Source organism: Mauremys reevesii, linkage group 3, assembly GCF_016161935.1.
Source record: "Mauremys reevesii isolate NIE-2019 linkage group 3, ASM1616193v1, whole genome shotgun sequence".
NCBI lineage: Eukaryota > Metazoa > Chordata > Testudines > Geoemydidae > Mauremys > Mauremys reevesii.
Genome location: NC_052625.1, coordinates 168,000,387 through 168,021,892, shown reverse-complemented (window position 1 = coordinate 168,021,892; position 21,506 = coordinate 168,000,387). Strand labels below are relative to the sequence as shown.

Sequence of the window (21,506 nt, the reverse complement as noted above, 5' to 3'; positions counted from 1 at the left end):
TCAAAGGAATCCTGCACACTTTCAAAAGACCAGCCTGGGAGCTTAAATTCATAACTTTGTTAGATACAAAAAAATGTGGACTGAATAGAGACACTGGATTTATGGCTTATTACAACAATCTATAACCCACTAACCCCCTCCTCACCCCCCTACAACTGCTTCTCTCTTCCTTTCCTTTCTATGACTGGAGAGGTGTTTACCTGGCCACTTCACCATGAATGGTCCAGTGAAATATGTATTAACTACTTATGCTAAATAATCTGTTCCATCCTGTATTTAGCTGTGATACTCTGAGTAAGTTTCCCAGACCTAAAGAAGAGCTCTGTGTAAGCTTGAAAGTTTGTTTCTCTCACCAACAGAAGTTTACCCAATAAAATATATATTAACTCATCCACCTTGTCTCTCTAATATCCTGGGACTGACATGGCTACAACAACACAGGACACAAGGCATTATTGACATTTCTGCAGGCCCTAGCAGGGGGTATGTAGGTTAGAGTGGCTTTATTTATTTATTTCTGATAAATCTGTCACTGAGCAATAGATAGTCTACTCCAGGAATTATTTTACATATGGGTTCCACAGAGATTCTCCTTTGTTCAATTTGCATATGAGGGGAGATTAGCTCATTCTAAAAAAACCAAATCTTCCTTGGATTAATATACTTTTCAGAACTGATTCTGAAAGATTGTGTGGTCTACAGGTGGAGTACAGGATTGAAGGCAGATGTACTACCTCTCCTTCTGACCTCAACACAGGGAACAAGATGGTGTGAAGCTAATGGGGTGTAGCAGAGCTCTCTTCTGCCAAACCTTGACTGGTATATGGGTCCCAGAGAGACCCATAAAATGCTCTAAATTATGTAGGTTTTGGAGTCAGGACCAGCACAATCCACAATCCACAGAAACAGGGAACTGTAATTAGATCCTGGACACATACACACCCTTCCCTATTTCTCCCCCCAAACTCACCACACAAAGCAGAGCTTGAATGTGGGAGAGTTCCCCCATATGTAAAAGGGATATTAATACATACATACCTTGCAGAGTTGCTGTGACAATAAGTTAATTAGCATTGTACAAAAACCTGAATATTCTCTGAGATAGTTGACTAACAGATTCTTTCTCTCTCTGTTTCTTCATCCATGACCAGCCTTTATGTACAGGTCTTCTCTATCTGATTAGTTTAATCTACATATTATATCTGTACTTGCTTGTGTCGATTATCATTAGCATTAAAGATTTTTGTGGTTTTTTTGTATGAAAGATATTATATAAAAATGTGTTGTAATGAATGTATGAAATAGACCCAAATAGTGAAATCTTCATATTTTATTCAAGAGCATAAAGCAAAATCATGTACACATATTCCCTTTCACAAATTACTTAAGTAACAACAATATCCTCAACTATTCTGTAAACAGTATATGCAATGTTTACCCAGATCCTAACTCTCAAATGAACCCATGAGTCAAACATGGGTCATCATCCACTTAAAGGAGCAACTATATAGCTACTATGACAATATATCTTTGACTTTTGTTAAAAAATAAAATTAAAAAGTTGCACCTTGCTTTGAGAGTGTTGATTTACAAACAAATTACATCTCATTTCCAAAATACTTAATAGTGTAAACAAATGTGTTATTCAAGACATTCTCAGTTTGCATCAGTTGATTTCAACCAGTGATAATCAATCTTATTTATTTGTTTTCAATTTATCAGCAGAATGTTAGGAAAACAAAATAGTTTCATCTACAGTTATTACAGAAATGAACTAAATAAAAAACACTACAAATACAAATATACTATCAGAAAACATGATATTTAGTAAACAAGAATGCTCCTTACCTTTACAACTATGCCTTTCATCACCTCCACTCCATGTGCCATTAGATCTGCACTGTATGAGTCTTTGACCCCCTAAATAATAGCCAGGACTGCAGCTCAGCATGACTTGACCTCCATACTCATTCAATGACCCAGATATCAGTCTCCAGATGACATGCTCTGAGAGCAGAGTCTCAATGCTGAGGCAAGTTGCAGCTGTGAAGAATGGAAATTTGTATATTAGCACTTTTCCCCCCACATTACTTCACAAAAAATGACTGATGGTCTTACTGACAGGAGGCTTTCCATGTGAAATGAAGCATGCTGAGAACATTTTTAAAATACAAGCTCCAGCAAAGAGCAACAGACATTGCACAATACAAAGGGATTTTAGTAGTTTGTAGTACATTGCAATTTAGATACAATAGAACAATTATATAGTTATATACAGTTACATTTAAAGACAATTTATTTAAAATTAAATAATCATAGAATCATAGACTTTAAGGTCAGAAGGGACCATTATGATCATCTAGTCTGACCTCCTGCACAATGCAGGCTACAGAATCTCAGCCAACCATTTCTGTATCAAACCTGTGTCTGAGCCATTGAAGTCTTCAAATCTTGGTTAAGGAAAGATCATACTACAGACTACAGTGGGTATATAAGGAATAGCAGACAATGATGAAGTACTTAATAGTCAATGGGGAATCTTCTCAGGATATAGTCTTTTGTTATCTAATGCAAAAGACAGTCCAGTTCTATCAACAATGTCTGATAAATGTAACACTTTAAAAAAATGTTTCACTTCACTGCACATGACATTTACCGGGCTCTAACTGGATTCTTTCAGGTGTATCCTATAAACACACTGTAGTGAAGAAAGTTAAATATTCAATCCTAATTACCTGGAAACTGATGTACTGTAAGTACACCATAGCAGTTATGACATTACAAATTGGAGTAGTTGCCATTAAAAAACAAATCAACATTTGACACACCACAGTGATGTCAGTACTGCAGCTTCTCGTATTCCAAGTTTGGGAAGATAGTGTACTTACTATAAGTAATGGAGAATATCAGTGTTAACATTTTTCATGATATTCATGCAAGTTATAACTGAATTTTGTGTGAACTATCATAGGAACCGTGCAATTTATAGTGTAGTTGGAGATAATTTCTCAAGCCTGCTGTTGACTTTATTTATTAAAGTTCAAAGATAAAGTTCACAGAATATTTATTTGGTTAGTATGAATATTATTCAAAAATATGTTCTAAATATTAAAGTTAATTACTTTTTAATCTGATTTCATTTTATTACAATATTTGGGAATATGTACAGATCTTAAAGAAAAGAGAAGAAACTCTCAAATTCAATACCCTATATTCTGAATTTCAAAATTACATTACTATAGAAAAATAGGGTTCAGAACTTACTAGCGAGTGCCTTGTCACACTGTGACTATAGGAAGAGGCAATAGCCACTAACATTTGTGAAAAGAAACATTTATCCTTCTGACCCCCTCCGCCCCACCAAAAAATGAAATACAGCTAAGAAAACAATACAAAATACAAAAATTTTGCCTTTGAATTTGGCCATAGAAATTAAGATACATTCCAAAGGTCCTGTTTAAGCAATCATCATATCCAATCATCTATAAAATCCATTTAGGCCATTGCATTACTATTACTAGTTCATATAAAGGCCATAAGGATCTGAAACAAATATGCAAGAAACCCAAAATTGTGCTAAAAAATCAAAAGGTAACTAAACATAAAAGTGTCTGATTTTTATTTAAAGTAAGGCCACTTTACTCCACCCTGACAGTGTTAGTGAGCCACAAAGTGGTTATAAATTACATTTACTCCCACTTTTAGGCTACTTTCCATTGCCAGGGTGATGTAAAGTAGTCTTAGTGCAAATGGGAATTTAGCCCTAAAGTGTTTGGTGCATAGAAACAGTGAGAGAAAAAGAGGGTTAGTGAAATTCCTGGACTGTGATTAAAAAATAATGCATTTTTAAAATTTAAATTTCCTCTGGTTTGTATTTATTTTTAACTATTCAGAATATTTTAGTATTTTGTGATTATAAGTATGTCTTTTCTAGTACTTCATGAACCCACGGTATAGACTCAATCATTACAAAATATAGAACTGACACTGCTGGAGGCCTATGTGAGAAAGATGCAATAGTTTCTGAGCTGGGAAAATTACCCAAAGGGTGTGTGATTGGCAAATATGAGACTATACTTCCAAACAGGGATGACATGTAGATATCCCAGATCTTTTTCAGTTTAGTCCAAATGTGGTTACCAAATTGTATAATAACATTGAAGTGTCCATATTTTGAGATAAGTTAGGGTTCCCTGCCCCCATTACAGTATTTCACAGTTTTTGGAAGCAGTTGCTCAGTTTAGGTGATCACTTCCTATTTGCTAACATCATTTTAGCTGCTAGAAATTTTTTTTTGTTTGTTTGTCTCACAGCAGCTCATGGTGTTTCCAGATACAAAAATCAGATGCTGAGAAAAAGTGGTCATTGGCTTATTAGTAAATTATAAATAAATTATTAAATGATCAAAAGGTTTAACTCTTCAATATAAAATCGTGTAGGTCTATCATATGATATACATTATTTTAAATAAATATTCAGTAACTTTCTAGATCCACCATAAGGCTAATTTTCATCACTGCCTCTTTCGAGTAATGGTTTTAGAGAGAAATATGGTTCTTTCAAAGATGAAAGGGAGCCTCTTATTTAGCTTAATCATCACCAGTAAAGAGATTCAAGCTCAACCACAGGGGATATTTTAAACCATTTTAGAGATAAGAGGTTCACCTATTTTAACCTTATGGAAATGAGCTCCCAAAATAATTTCTCTTAATCTGACAGATTTTAGTAAGACACTTTGTTGACAGTTCAGATATACAAAACCTACCTCCATTCTAACAGCAAACACACTTTTCTACATCACTTTTACGTTTTGCCACAGCACAATACAATTTCCATATGAAATCAAATATTTTATTGCCAGAGTACAAGATATGCTCTCTCTGATTCATGGCTATATGTAAGTGTAACTGCCTCTAAAATGCTGCTTGAGGTACTGTAGTTTTTAATTTTACAATGAATGATTCTGATTCATTAGTTTCCACTTCATTCAGGAGCTAAAAAATAAACTAACAGTTGCTTTATTTAACTCACCCAGGTTTTCTGGGTAGTGCCATAATGAATTAGACTTCTCAGTCTTCCCTTTGTGAAGTACAGAGACTACAGACATTTTTCATTTACACAGATGAAACTATTTGCATCAGAGATTATTTCAACTTCATCCAGATGTAAAGAAGCAGCTGTCTTCTTTCAACATTGATTTGTTTTTATGAAGTAATGTGTGAGTAAGCACTGCTTGTTCCTAAGTTTAGTTCAGTAAATGTAATTACATCTAAAAGTAAGATTACGTGTCATTTCAGCAAAATGATTTCATCTACATATACTAATATCCATGTATACACACAAATGCAGGGAATTCATTTTGAACTATAATCACCATAAAAAAGCACTGAGAAATGGAGCTACTGTAGCATTATAAAATATGTTTGTCTCTAAATACTCACCCCTGCACATAAGGTGATACTGACAAAAAAGAGTAGTAGTAGTATACCAAATTGAGCTGCAAAACAAACATATTTCTGGAATCTTTAAAAGGGACATTAATCATGTTGCTTTAGCTGTATTAGGCTCCAATCCTTTCAAGATTTATATATGTGTTTAATTTTGTATATACTGTTAGTAGTTCCACTGAAGTTAATGGGACGACTCACAACGCATAAGTTAGGCATGCTCACAAGTTTGGAAGGACTGGGGACTTGATTTGTTTTCAGCTTTGTGGTCTTCAGTTAGGTTTTTAAAATAAGATATTTACAAACCTGTATTTTAATAAGGTTGTTGATTTAATCTCCTCTTTAGGAAGCACTAGAAATAGTGTAAACTAGTTTGTCTAAAGAGCTTAATTTGCATATTTCCCCATAAAGCAATTTTGCCATCTTTATGGTCTTATAACAAATCCACTTTTAAGTTATTTAACTTTGCCATGGCTTAATTAAACTGTTTACTCATATTGTGTGCTGTGCATTTTCAGCACAAGCTCCAGATGCATTCCTGATGCCTTCAATCCCAGATGTACCTTCATCATTTCCATTAGTTGGAACAGGGTTCCTATTGTAAGCCGTAAAGACCCCTAAATATTTTAATTGTGTTTTTCAAAGAAGCCACATTTGACCATTGGGAATCTAAAGTCTATAAAGAACAAAGGCTCAAGAGTCACATCCATCAAAATGCACTCCCCAATGCACCTCATTTTGGATCGTTAAGGTTTTGACTCATGTCTGGAACGGTGAGAGTTTGGAGACACTGCTGCAGAGGGGAAGAACAGTTCCCCTCCTTCTCACCTGCTCTGAGAAAGGACAACTCCTGAACACCCTTCTGCAAAGGGTTTGTAATTATGAATAGCCCTTGATAATGTCTTGTTCCTGCCTCTCATCCTATGCAACAATCACAATCTGGTCCTTTGAGGTCTTCAAGGCAGACTGATTTTTCCTCTTCAGTTGAGTTCTTTTGATGGCTGTCAGCCATTGCTTGCCTTGACATAAGTGACAAGAGCATTCCAAGTTCTATGCCAGTGTTCCCTTACACATGGTGCTCTAAGCAATAACCTATATGCCTGTATGCATTTTCATTACTTTTTCAAGAAATAATTTTGATAAATGCACTGAGTGTATAATGAGAAAAATCACTAGTTATAAGAGCTAGATATTATTATTATTATTATGTGCAAGTGTAATGGCATGAGATACTTGGCTGCTATCCCTGTAACTAGTTTTCTCTGATTAAAAGAAATGGAAAGTGCAGCTTACCATGCATTGTCCTTGATTAACAAAATGCCAATACAATGACGATGCATCATCTAACTACATTCACAGTTTTTTTGTCATTTATAATACAATAGATGCTTTGTTTTAGATCTTATTTGTGCCTCAGGACAGCAATTCATTCAATTAAATTATTGTTCAGAAAGATAATGAAAAATAGAAATGATGTTTCTTCCAGAATAAATTGCTACACATGTATCACATGAGAGCAGTAGCTACTACTTTCTAAACCATCATTTTAGCTTAGAATTCTAGAACTATCAAGCATGTTTCAAAAAGAAATCTGTAGTATGTAGATTTGTGTAAAGTTATCAATCTAGCCCAAACTGTTGCTTAAAATGTTTGAAATGAGGAAATGAGCATGCAGACTTGGAGGAGTTGTTCTTAAATATTAAAGAACAAGAATAAAGAAACGATGAAAAAGAACAATAAAATTATTTATCTACAAGGTCTATTTTTTTTTTCAAGTAACCTTTAAAATTCTGGTATATTACAAACTAGGTTATATTTCCAAATCCATCGCCACTCGTTTTTGGGAAGCAACCATGAAAGGAAAAACAAATAGGGACTGAGTTTAACATTTTATTTTAATGGAGTAATACACTTGATTGTATTTATATTTACTTAGAAAAATAGATATAAAATCAACAATCACATATATTCTTTATAATATAACACCTATTAGATAAATATAGAAGGCCATAGCTTTCTGATGCTATATTGTATAAAGCAATGGTACTTAACCTTGGAGAGTTAGTAAGACACTTTTCAATCTACTGTAGTTCCAGAGAGCTAGCGAGTAAGTGTACTGTGACATCCTGACATTGTACCATGATGTCTGAGTTGTGACCCAGAAGTTTTAACAACTCAGCAGTTGTAGTTTATTGACATCTTCTCAAGAGAAACATCACAGTGAAATATCATAAAATGTGATGTTGATTATTTTATGGCACAATGTCATTTCATGACACAATATTTTTGGTCAGATCCTTGAGTGTGGTCCAAAAGTAGAGTGCAAGTTGGGGATGGTGCACAAAGCTTAAAGCTGTCTTTGCACTCCCCTGATCCTGGTGCTACTCTGTACGTAGCTGTTCTCTTTGTACCTTGTTAAAGCAACCTCAGGGCAGCCTGCTCCCATGGAAGAAAAAGGCAACATTTCTATTCATTTCAGTGGAATGAATATTTGGAATTTTGTGCAGTAAGCAGCCAGCAAAGTACTAAACTATGATAACTGTGCTATTTATCATTTTCATAAGATTTTAAAATTACACTCTGCAGTTTTCTAGGGAGTTAAGAACCCCATCTTAAAAACTTCTTGGACCAGATTCTTTCCTTGTCTCATGCCCCTTTATGTTGCTTTAACAATACAAAGATGATGGAGAACTGCCTCTCTGAAAGGACAGATGGGGATTGCCATGGGGTGTGTACAACTGGCTGTATGACATTACACATCCCCTAAAAAGTGTAAAGAATACTTCTGGGCAGGCCATAGCTGGAAGGAACCACTGCCAGAATGTACTGTGAGCTGGAGACCCTTAGCCAAAGGAGACTGTTTTAGCTTACAAAATTTAGAGAAGCCCTCAGAGCATTCTGGGTTATGAGGGGATTTAGTAGCAGCCTGAAGCAGTCTGCTATAAATTATGCTGGGAATTAAGCAGAGCATGGGTTCTGTGCCAACCAGAGCTTAGCTGGACCAGGCGTGTGCCCCTTTTCCTGAAATATAATTAAATAATATCTGCAAGTGACAAAGTATTAATGGGAAAACCATTTGAAGTTTGGATTGTAAAAATGTAATTGGAGAACTTCATCTGCATCACATATCTCATATGAGAAATATGATGCCCTGGTGAAATGCTGAAGATATATATTCCACTTTCCTAAAAGATTAAAGAAAATAATTTTATATCTGAACGCAAATCACTCCTCTTATTCTTTAGTCTTTTAGGGGGGAATGGCATACTTATTCCCAGTCATTACAATAATACAATACTGTGTACTTTGAATAAATGGTAGGAATAAATAGTCAGTTTTCAGAATGGAGAGAAGTAAATAGTGGTGTCCCCCAGGGGTCTATATTGGGCCCAGTCCTATTTAACATGTTCATAAATTATCTGGGGAAAGGAGTAAACAATGAGGGGGCAAAATTTGAAAATGATACAAAACTATTCAAGATAGTTAAGTCCCAGGCTGACTGAGAAAAGCTACAAAAGGATCTCTCAAAACTGGGTGACTGGACAACAAAATGGCAGATTAAATTCAATGTTGATAAATGCAAAGTAATCCACATTGTAAAACATAATCCCAACTATACATAAAAAATGATGGAGCCTAAATTAGCTGTTGCCACTCAAGAAAGATCTTGGAGTCATTGTGGATAGTTCTCCGAAAACATCCACTCAATGTGCAGCGGCAGTCAAAAAAGTGAACAGAATGTTTGGAATCATTAAGAAAGGGATAGATATAAGCCAGAAATATCATATTGCCTCTATATAAATCCATGGTATGACCACATCTTGAATATTGCATTCAGATGTGGTTACCTCATCTCAAAAAATGGTATATTGGACTTGTAAAAGATTCAGAAAAAGGCAACAAAAATTATTAGGGATATGGAACAGCTTCCATATAATGAGAGATTAATAAAACTGGGACTTTTCAGCTTGGAAAAGAGACGACTAAGGGTGGATATGATAGAGGTCAATAAATTATGACTAGTGTGGAGAAAGTAAATAAGGAAGTGTTATTTACTCTTGCTCATAACACAAGAACTAGGGGCCACCAAATGAAATTAATAGGCAGCAGGTTTAACACAAAAAAAGGGAGTATTTTTTCACACAACACACAGTTAACATGTGGAATTCCTTGCCAGAGGATGTTGTGAAGGCCAAGATTATAACAGGACTCAAAAAAGAACTAGATAAGTTCATGGAGGATAGGTGCATCAATGACTATTAGCCAAGATGGGGAGGGATGGTGTCCCTAGCCTCTGTTTGCCAGAATCTGGGAAAGGGCGACGGGATGGATCACTTTATTATTACCTGTTCTGTTCATTCCCTCTGGGGCACCTGGCATTGGCGACTGTGTTGAAGACAGGATACTGGGCTAGATGGACCTTTGGTCTGACCCAGTGTGGCCATTCTTATGTTCTTATGAATAGTACTTTTTTGACTCACTAAAGCTGAAACTATGTATTCCTCACAGCAATCTCCCCTATATTCCAGAACATAATGAATAATTACATTTCTCACTGATTCATGCCAGATCTGATGCCAGTTTACAATTTCTGTAGCTTGCTGTTATCATGCAGCACCATTCAATTTTCTATTCTTGACATGTCATGGGACATTTCACACCTTCTATTTCATTCCAGTCTTAAAGAGGGCTATGACAGACATCCCCCAGGGTGTTTATAACAAAAGTGAAATAACAACACTTAAGTTCCAAGTATGCTTTGGTGCCCTCAATACAGTTCATAATATCAGGCTTGATTGCTACTGAGGGAGGCCTGTAAAGTGTAGACAGCCACTCCGGTATGCAGAAAGGTTGGCATCAATACCGTTTACAAAAAAACAACCACCCACAGGACTAGGGAGACCGCTACAAGATCCAAAAGAAAAACACACATTAGAGATGGTAGCTAGTGGCTGTTTAAAGCCATTTTTGAAATCATCATTCTATATGTGTCAATATGTCTTCTGCATAGGATCAAGGTGGGAGATGTTATACACAGGGTAGCTGATAAGTGTTCCCATTAGATTTAGTTGGAAAACAGAAGATAGAAGCAAACGGGGATATGGCTGCTGCCAAGATTGGGGCTTAAGATCTGCAATATTTGCCTAAGAACATTCTTCCAATCTTTATCCATTAGTGATATATAGTGTATGAGGCAATGAAATATATTTTATCCAGCTGCTGCCAAGGACCTTGAGATTTCTAGGTGCTCAGCTCCATGGCTGTGATCCTGGATGTTCTAGGAGCCCTGTCTCTAACAGATGGTAATCTCTCAGGGAGCCTGGAAGCCCCGAGAATCATGATTTGAGCCTGGGCTCTTCCAATCTCATTGCCATAGAGATCCTGGGATGAGGTCCCAGGATCCGTGGCACTAGGACAGACCCAGTATGTGGAATCCCTAGGGCTGGTGACAGCAGAACTCCAGACCTGTGGGCCTGCTGTCAGTCCCAGGAAGCATAGTTAATTGCACAAACGCCATGTGGAGATGTTTCTGAAATGCATTTTTTTCAGGTTTTCCATTTTGGTGAGCAAACCAAAAACATCCGTTTTCAGTTTCAACTGAACTAATTTTTGTCAGTTTTTTGACAAAATCTGAGCTCTCAAACCCAAAAAATCAACTCTTCACTCAGCTCTGCTGTTAATAAGATATAAACTCAAGGTTTAAATGCAGTGCTTCTTGGTTTGACTCTGCAAAATGCTTTTCTGGAAAGTTCCTAAAGGACTTCAGCAAAGAGTTAAACTGAGGAATTGAGGGGCAGGAAAGGGAGTATAACAGTAACAGTACATAATTTGACCTATTTCCTAGGTACATTTGTATTCAATAATGTACTTGTTTGTGCTATACATTCATTATCATCTGTGTAATTCTTAATGGCCTGAAATGATCACAGTTTAGACCCCAAACTTGCAAAAGAGTCTGTCTGATCCCTGCAACCTGCACACTTTTCTACCTGCACAGTTGCACAAACTTTAATAGGACTCTGCTCTGGCAGAAGAGTGTGCTTTAGGCTCAAAGGATAAAGCTTTAAGATCATGTTTGTTCTTTCATCAGTTTTGGGATATTCATCTTTGCTTTAACATACAGATCTCAGATACTTAGGGCCCAATCCTTCAAACATATGCATGCTTAACACAGTTCTTCTACTGAAGACGATGGAACTTTCAGGGTAATAAAGTTAAGTGTTTGCATAACTGTTTGCAGGATTGGGACTTTAGCCATTTCTTTTCTAACTAACACAAATCTACTTTTTTCCTCTGTAAATATGTTTAACCTAGGAGAGACTTAATTATTCTTGTTTGCTAAGAGCTCGTCTGCATGGGGAAACTGACTAGACTAGTTATTCCAAAGTAGTTCCCCATGTAAATATGATTCCAGACAAAAAGTCACTTATTTAATAAAAATTAGTGCACTTCCAAAGCAGAGTAATTATTTTGGAATAATATAATTTTTAATCCAGAAGAGACTACCCACATTAATGATACTCCAATTTCCACTAATTGACATATATTTGTAGCCCTCATACACAAACATTAAAATGTACAGAGTCTTGTATTCTCAATCAGTGTTCACATCTCACTCCCCATCAGTACCTGGCCTGAGCTGGGGAAGCTAATGATCCAACTAACAGACCAAATTCGGTGATGAATCCTGGTCACATGCCACCTGAGGCAAGTTGTGCATATGCTAATAAGATTCTCAAAGCAAGAATTTTGGCTGAGATTAATATAAGAAACTATATCATTACTTTCTAATTAGAATTTTGTATATCACACCTTTAGGTGCACATGATATTCCCTATTACACTACCTGCAGAGTTACTTGTTTCATTTTCAATTAACCTTATACAATAACTGACCAAAATGTCAGTCTAACTAAAACTAAGGGAGATCTCATTCAGAGGGACAAATAATATTATACACAATTAAAAATACTGGGACCTGGATAAAGCTGGTCACAAATTTTCCAACAGAACGTGCTCTCAAGCGGAAATACTGATTTGTTGAATATGGTATGTCTCAATTTCAAGAAATTTTCAATTTGGAAAAAACAAAACAAAACACATCATGAAGTATTTTGATAATGTCAGAGTGTTCCAATTAAACATGTTTTAAACAGAACATTTTGCCTTTTTTCCACAAAACAACTTTTCATTTAAAAATGTTTATTTTATATTATCAAAACATTTTGAGGGGATAAAATTTAAATGTTTCATTCCAATTTGAGTAACCCAAAACAAACAAAATCAGAATTTTTGTTTCATGGGAAATTTTGAAAATGTGTGATTTGTTCTATTTTGCAATGGAAAAAAAAATCAAACCTATGGAATTTAACACAAAACAGAAACTGGCTCCCATCCAGCAATAGCCCTTGAATATTTTTTCATGAATAAGGACGACACAATTCAGGGACTGATGCAGCCAAAAGATTATTAAATTATTTTCAGTATAGCATAACTTTTATTTGTGACCAATGAGTCAGTAGTCAACACAATTTAGATTTTTGTGGATGTTATTCTTTGCTGAAGTTAATGATGTAACCAGACAGTATTATATTTAATTCACCTGTAATATTATTAAGCAGAGGAAATTGGACTCTTGATGTAACTTTTAACTCTTGATACAACTATTTCCAGAGCAGTGATAAAAAAGCATAAAGGGCTCAATCCTGTGAAGTGATGAGCATAACCTTTTAGGGCTTATATATCGTCAACTCCTATTGAGTTTAAGGAGTGTATATTTGTGTATTAAGGAAGACACAATCTATATGAATATGAAATCTAGAAGATCTATTGTACATATGAAGAATACAATGTTTTCATAACACCTAGCTATAGAAATGTCCATTTTTCGGGATATGCTATTTTATGACTTTTAGTGGTCACTACAAAAAAATTCAGTCAGATTGTAAAACTATTTCCTTTGCAGAAATCTGCACATCAGTATTATTGTGCACCAACTCTTAATCTAATTGATATCCGTGTTCAAAATTTGAATTGCCTGTTATTGGAAGCGTTAGGGCAATTTCTTCAAACTTGGAAATGTCTGGTTTGTAGTAAAACAAAACGAAACAATAAAATCAATCAATCAATAAACCCAGACATATGTATTAAGGACTCCTAAAATGTCATCACAATATGTCTTACATCAATATAAATGTTCATATCAGCAATTTTTTCTTTTGTGCTGAAAAATAAATTAAACTGTCAAGCCTACATAATTATCATTTCCTCTCTTTGCAGTCTCAGTAACTGAGGCTTCATCAAATAATAAAAACTAACATTTTCAAAGGTATTTGAACATTTACTGAGAGACTGCCTTAAGAGAAAACCTGGGGAGCCTATATCAGTGGAAAAATAATCTGAGTTGACAGAAAGCAGTTAGAGGTTATACATTTTTTATGCTGAATTATTATTTAATAGTCCACAGAGATAGCAGCCTCAATGAGAGAAGGCAGCTAGCTCAGTGGTTATGGTAACAGCCTACAATTGAGAAGATCTGGGTTCAAGGCTGTGTTGCATGAAAGACTTCCCCCTTGGTGTGATTTAAGATAAGTTATGTGGTCCCACTATACTTCAATTCTCCATCTGTCAAAATGAGGATTGTATTAATTCCTTACCTCACAGAGGAGTTGTGAGGCTAAATATATTAAAGATTGTGAGGTGCTTTCAGATACTACAAAAAAGTACTTGTCAAATGATTCTTTTAGTCATTAGCAATCATTTTTACTAATCAGTTATAAATAAAACATAATGCAAATGCTATATTTGCTAATATTTCAATATAGCAGGAGGGAGAGATTGTCTCATTCAATGTAACTGAGGGAGAATTGGGGGGCATGGGTCAGTGTACATGTCACGCTCCCCGTCACTACCCGAACTAGGCTGGGGAAGCTAATGATCCAAAAAACAACCTAATTTGGTGATGAAACCTGGTCACATGTCACCTGAGGCACATTGCGCATGTGCTGAGAAGTAGAAGTGAGATTTAATTTAATATTTTTCTTTGTAGATTGTCAGAGCAAGAATCAGGTTTTCTATTTCCATGGTGGTAAACAACTTAAAATCGTTGACAAAAGCTATTATAAAGAATAAAAAGTTTCCCAAAGTTGTGTGTGTGTGGGGGGGTTGTTTTTGCTTTTTTCAGTCTTAGGGCTCGTTTACATGGAGACACTCACAGGGAAGTGGCACCAGTGGAGCAGGCTGTTCGGCCTGGCTGGCCTGACCCATCAATGGATGACTACGAAGGGAGGCCGGGCTGACGTATAACCTGCTGCTGTCCCTAGAGTGGGAGGAGTGGTGGTGCTAGGAGCGGTGCCAACCATGAGACTGTGATCCCGTGACCCTGACGTGGAGGAACGGTACTGCTGGCAGCAGCTATTCTGCAATCCGCTCCGGCGGTCAGATCCGCGCCAGCGATGCCTCAGCGATTGACATCTGGGGCTGCGGGAACAGTGCCGTGGTGGCATCCTGGAGCGAGACAACAAATGGGAATGGCGTTGACGTTCGTATCGCAACTGGCTATGACAGCCCCTCTGAGACCTTTGGCTTCGTCTGCCTCAGTCCCGTCGGTGTCAGCTCCTTGAGGCGGAGCGGTGCCTGGAGTCTCTGTCAGACGGAACCCAGCCAGACATGACAGCGACCTGTGTGGATTATGCACAGGATGGTCGCTGAGTGGCGAACAGCGTTGGGAACAATCTCTCGACCGTGACTGGTACCGAGTCAAGGGCAACTACGGAGATCCCAGTGGCAGCTTGACTCTGGACCATGGAGCCAACATTGGCGGTGCTCCTGGTACCGACATGGACATAACATCCCGGGCCGCTTGCAGGGCCTCTGGCATGGAGGGCATCCGGACATCTGGGGAAGCCTGCTCCGAATGGGCCAGGCTACTCCGCTCAACCTGAGTTGGAGGCTGATGGGGACCTAGGACTGCCCAACATGGGTCTAGCCTTTCCCCCAGTCTTGCTCCAGTGCCGCAGCAGAGAAAGCCTCTTCTTAGCCTTCTTGGAACGCCCCGTGGACAGGAAGCACTGCTAACTGGTAGATGGCAGTGGGGGGGGTGGTCACTGCGCACTGGCACTGTAGTGGCCGGTGACGACTTGGAGCGGCACGCCGGACTCAGGGTCAACGCTGACTCCATCAGGATGGCCCGGAGCCTAATGTCTCTCTCTCACTACTTGCAAATCTAGCAGCAATCGCTGAGATGAGTTTCACCCAAACAGCACAAACAGTCCACGTGTGGATCACTCACTGGCATCAGTCACCTACAAGTGTTGCACAACTTAAAACCTGGGGCGTGGGGCATGTCCCAGCTCAGGCGCACTAACTAAACTAAACTAAACTAAAACTAATCAAACTAATACACTGGACCATACACTGAATGAACAAGAGTTCTGGGGAAGAGCTGCAACAAAGCTGGAGCAGAGCAGTTCTGAAGCAACTTCACTGCCGGCAAGAAGGAACTGATGGTGGGGGGAGCGTGCAGCACCCCTTATACCACACCATGGAGGCGCCACTCCAAGGGTCGCTAGGGGCACTCCCCTATGGGTACTGCTAGGGGAAAAACTTCTGACAGCAGTGCATGTGGCGAGTACGCACATCTATTGTGGAATACACATGAGCAATCACTCGAAGAAGAACTGGTTTTATTAAGTATAGAGAATTTCTCTTAAATTGTCTGAATTTTTCCAAATGAAAAAACCTCCAAGTGTGACCATTGCATTATTTATATCTCCACATTAAACTTATTTGTATGGTAGATGCTGATAGTATCTGGTGAACTTTTATAATTTTAAGATGCAAGTTTAAACTTTTCTTACCACAAATAAAAAACATCTCCAAGTATGGTAATTAACTAAGTATTTTCAGTTCCCAAGTGAAAAAAAAAAAGAAAAAAGAAGAGAGAGAGACCAAAACACTCCGCACAACAGCTGGTGTTCTTGTTTCTATCAGTTTGATTTTTCATGCTAATATGTCCTCTGAACTTTGTTTACTGTCATTTGGAAGAAAGATATGCTATTTAATATGCAATATTTATGCTTCTCTTTAACAAATGGCACTGAATTTAGTAAATTAGTTCATACTCTTTTCTGAACAGTGTCTGTCAGGTCTTTTTATTCATTCTGTAAAGCATGTAGGATATTTTGGGTGTTGTAAAAATAAAGTAAAACATTCAGTTTACTGCTATTTAACCTTAATGTTATTAACTGTATTACAGCATTTATAGTTTTCAACACATATCTAGAACTTCCCAAACTTTTTCATAGTTTTGACCACAACTTAATGGAAATATGATGTTTTGATGAACGTGAACGTGACAGTGAAAGTAGGCAGACAGACTGACTTTGCACAGGATTCTAAAACACCATTCCTCTTTACTTAACATAAGAGATACACAGATCTAGATAAAATAATTTAAAAAATGAATATGCATTTCCCAGCCTCAGTTTCCTCACCATTCTAAAGAGTTCTTCAGGCATAAGTCAGAATCCATAGCGGACTCTAAGATCCTTTCACATCCCTGTCCTCCTGCACATGGCTTCTCATCCAGAACAAGGAATCTCTGAACTCTTCTGCCTCTCTCCTTCTCTAAAATAGTTGCCAAGAGACTCTCATTTATAGCCTCCAGCCACCTTTGTCACATGAACTCCTGATAAGGTTCAACAGGGGACCCCATCAGGGGGCTTCCTTGCCAGCTAACCTCTTTTGCTTGGTAAACCAGCCTGGTAGGAGCCAGCCTTTTGTCTCAAGGTGTTTCCATCTGAATAGGTGGACATTTAAGGTCTAATGACTGACCACTGTCCCTGATCCAGTAAGTATACGCTACAGCTCTGTCAGCAAATAGTGGATTCCATATCCACAGAGACATTCCATGATACATCAATTTCATAACATCATTATATCAACCAGAATGTATACGTTGTACATAGACAGATTCCTGAAACTGTTATAATTTTGCCCAGCTCTAGCTGGGACCAAATCTTATGATAGATACCTAAAGCCCAGAAAAAATCTCACTCTATTAAAACTGGCCAAGATAATAAGTGGAACTCTGAGTTAGAGGGATTATGGTGGGCAGGTATATTCACAGACAGAGAGAACTGGAAGGATTCTCTGGCTGAAAGAAGAGCTGATTTTACTAATCTCTGTGGCACCAACTTTTGGGTGCAATCTGAGTCTACCAGGCAAGTTATTTTCCCTTTCACCCACATAAACATGGTACAGTCTCTGGGGCCCTCAGATTCTCTAACTTTAGCCAGATCACGTTTCCCCATTGTCACACTCCATCATGGGAAAGAGGTGGGAATTGTTTGTTTGTTTGAATATTCTACAAGCAAAATACACAAAAGGAGGAGCTGAAGAGTTCCCACTAGATTCTGGATGAGCATTCTTTTTGGCTCCCTCTTTGGAATATTTAAGTTTCTTCAATTTCCACCAGTAGTTCCTTAGTCCATGAACTGACTGCTTCTCAGATCTAGGTTGCCCTGGTTGCCTCTCCAATGGCTTAGTCTTCATGTTGTATTCTATCTGCTACCCAGCCACTTCCCAGCATGTATGGGTAATGTTGGTGCATCCAAATCTCTACCCTCCCTACTATCTAGATCATCTGAAAACTGCTTTAGAATGATTAAATCTATCAGTTCTCCTACTGTGTATGATACAAGTCATTTAGTCTAATAGTCACTTTCCTCCTTTATACCTCACTTATAAAACATTCCACTGTTCTCAATACCACAATGAGTAGGTGGCTTTCTGATTCTGCTTAAAATCCACACACTTTGTTTAGGGCTGAGAACATACCCCTGATCAATATAATACACACTGCAGTCCAAAACCTCACACCAGGTATTGCGGTTCCTGATGTTCTTCCTGGATAATTGTTCACAGCGAGGACTCTAGGATGGTGTTAATGAGATGCATGCAATCAGCTCTCAGCAAGAATACCACCTGTGAATGGGATAGATTGGCAGGAAATCTCTGCCAGTCTGTAACACCGACTTCTGTGACCCAAGTGCAGGATCCTCAAAAGGACATAAAATATCAAAACAATTTAAAAACAATTGAAAAAGAAATATCTTTCTTCTGCCTAATGATTTATGACATGCTCTCCATTCTTTGATCTTCCTTCACAGCAAAGAGACAGAGACCAAAGAAGATGTCACAAACAATTCAGATGGATCAGAGATTTTTTTAAAAAATCTCTCTAGTTATAAGTATTTGTAAAGCACATTTCATGTTTATTCTGGAAGTTAAAAAGAGCCGTATGTCTTTGAAAAATGCTGTGTTGAAAAAAAATGTCTTACAGTATGACCAGCAGAGGGCAACAATAGAGACTCTTCCTGACCTCCTCAGGAAAGATTTCACAGTCTTGAAGCTGCTCTGCCTTCTGTTCCTTCGATTCTTTGTTTTGTATAAAGTAAATGTTGCCTGCTTTTGTGGGAGAAAGGAAAAGTAGCCTTTGCGATAGTACAATGGGCTTAGTCCATTGAGGACCCTATAAATCATATCTCAGTGGTGCTCCACCTGTGTATTAGGGACATTTGTTGCTTTCTAAATTCTACATTGAGGATGACCATTTTAAGAAAGAATTGTATTTGATTATGAACTGAAAGTTCATCCCTAAGCCACATATTGTGATTTTTAAACTGAAGTGTTTGAATCAGCTGCATTTTTATGGGGAAGAGGTAGGGAGTATTGTTCCCCAGCTGCCTCCTAGTGCTTCCCCTGCAGCCCTAGGAACAAATCAAAGGAGGTCAGAGTGCTCTGAGCAGCTGCTGTCCTTTTCCTGCTTAGCAGACCTCCCACTGGCTGCCTAATGCACTACAGAGGATGGAGGAGCAAGTAACTCTGCCTACTACTCCATTACCTGGGTCACTACAGGCTGTGACTGCTCCAGGGAAAGATGGACAAGGTCTTGACTGGCTCTGTCTCAGCCTTGGAGAGTGTTTAGCAGTGGATTGCACCTCTCACACAAACAGCTACAAAGGGCAGTCAGAGTAGGAGAAAGAGAAACTGAGAACTAACAGAGTTCCCTGATATTTTGCCTCAGTCTAGGGGCTATTCTAACTTGTGCCAGCTAGTGTATGGTCCCTAAAGGCCATCCAATAGCTGAGGGTAGTTGGATCACTGCACACTCCAGTCATTCTCCAGCCATGCCACCTGCACCAGGTATAGAGAGCAGGGAGACATAAGAACTCTGTTTTACTCTAGATCTTCTTGGGCCTGCACTGCACTGGGGGAATCTCAAGCATGAGACTTGTTGGCTAGGTTCCATTCCCTTTCTGCTCTCTGAGCAGCACAAAGAAGCATAACAGAACAGATACTTTGTCCCACAGAATTGACAATAACCCCTTGACCTTTCTGAAATAACATGTTCATCTCTTAGGCTGAGAAGGTTCGAAACCACTGCAAAATTAGAACTTCAAATAGATAGTCCATAGGAAGCCGATAGAAACTGAGGAACATGGGCATTATATGCTCCCTTGTATTAAGCACTCTCAGAACCAGGTGACACACAAATCCAGCCACTCACATTCTACATGCAATCTCATTGGATAAATGTTCACTTATTATGGCCCAAGTCACATAAAATGATTTTCTTTAAAACAGTATTTTGTAAAATGTCTATGCTTGAATCCCTGAAGTTCAGCATAACTCAATAATCTAAATGTTATGAGTATTTTATTCTCAGTCGAGAATTTCATACAATGTAAAATCAAAACAGCTCTAAGGGTATGTCTACACTACGGGATTATTCCGATTTTACAGAAATCGATTTTTGGAAACAGATTGTTTAAACTCAAGTGCACGCGGCCACACTAAGCACATTAATTTGGTGGTGTGTGTCCATGTACCAAGGCTAGCGTCGACTTCCGGAGCGCTGCACTGTGGATAGCTATCCCATAGCTGTCCCATAGTTCCCGCAGTCTCCTCCACCCATTGGAATTCTGGGTTGAGATCCCAATGCTTGATGGAGCAAAAAATTATCGCGGGTGGTTATGGGTAAATATCATTAGTCAATCCTCCCTCCGTGAAAGCAATGGCAGACAATCATTTTGCACCCTTTTCCCTGGATTGCCTGGGCAAACACCATAATACAGCAACCATGGAGCCCGTTCAGACTTTTTTCACTGTGACCATATGTCTACTGGATGCTGCTGACAGACGCGGTACTGCAGTGCTACACAACAGCATCCCCTTGCCTTTGCAAGTTGACAAAGATGGTTACCAGTCATACTGTACCATCTGCTGCTGTCATGGGTGCTCCTGGCCGGCCTCGGTGAGGTCAGTCAGGGGCGTCTGGACAAAAATGGGAATGACTCCCCAAGTCATTCTCTTCTTTAAGTTTTGTCTAATGGAGAGTCAGTCCTGCCTAGAATATCAGGCAAGCCTACTAAAGAACCAGAGAGGCAAACGGCCGCTCCGGGTCAGAGCCACAGACATCCCACAGAAATGATGAACTGCATGCCATTCTAGGGGGTGCCCCTGCAACAACCGCACCCATTGCTTCCCTCTTCCCCCACCCCTCCTGGGCTACTGTGGCAGTTATCCCCCATTTGTTGATGAAGTAATAAAGAATGCATGAATTTGAAACAACACTGACTTTATTGCCTCTGCAAGCAGAGATCAAGGGGCCAGGGGAGGGTGGTTGGCTTACAGCGAAGTAGAGTGAACCACCATTCTGCACATGCTCAGCCTACAGCTGAAAATAGAAATCTGTGATAAGCACTAGGATAGAAGCACAGGCAGGACTGAATCTCCATTTGTGTGTGGACCTTTGTTTGACACTGGTAAACTACAAAATGGCCCAGGATATGTATGTTGGGGGACAGTTATAAATGGCAGCTTAATTTTTTTATTTGCAGCAAAATGTAGAGGTCTAAGTATCTGATTGTGAGCCCTGGTAGCAAGGGGTAGGCTGGGGTAGGCGCAACCACGTGGTGCTGCTGACTGGGAGAGCAGCCTGAGGCAGAAGTCTCCAGCTGCCATGATATTTCAGGCAGGACTGAATCTCCATTAG

The 21,506-nt window shown here is 38.6% G+C and overlaps 1 protein-coding gene across 16 annotated transcripts in view; it reads right to left on the bottom strand.

Moving 5' to 3' along the window:
* The window catches only part of CSMD1 (CUB and Sushi multiple domains 1), a 1,616,238-nt gene that overhangs the window by 120,967 nt on the left and 1,473,765 nt on the right, over positions 1–21,506 (bottom strand). For all 16 annotated transcript variants that reach the window (XR_005595828.1, XM_039529053.1, XM_039529047.1 and 13 more), the window contains one exon: positions 1,849–2,043. Coding sequence is in view for 15 of the 16 variants with exons in the window: in XM_039529053.1 (XP_039384987.1) it covers positions 1,849–2,043 (195 nt within the window). In the remaining variant the exon portion in view is untranslated. The remainder of the gene's footprint in view (positions 1–1,848; positions 2,044–21,506) is intronic.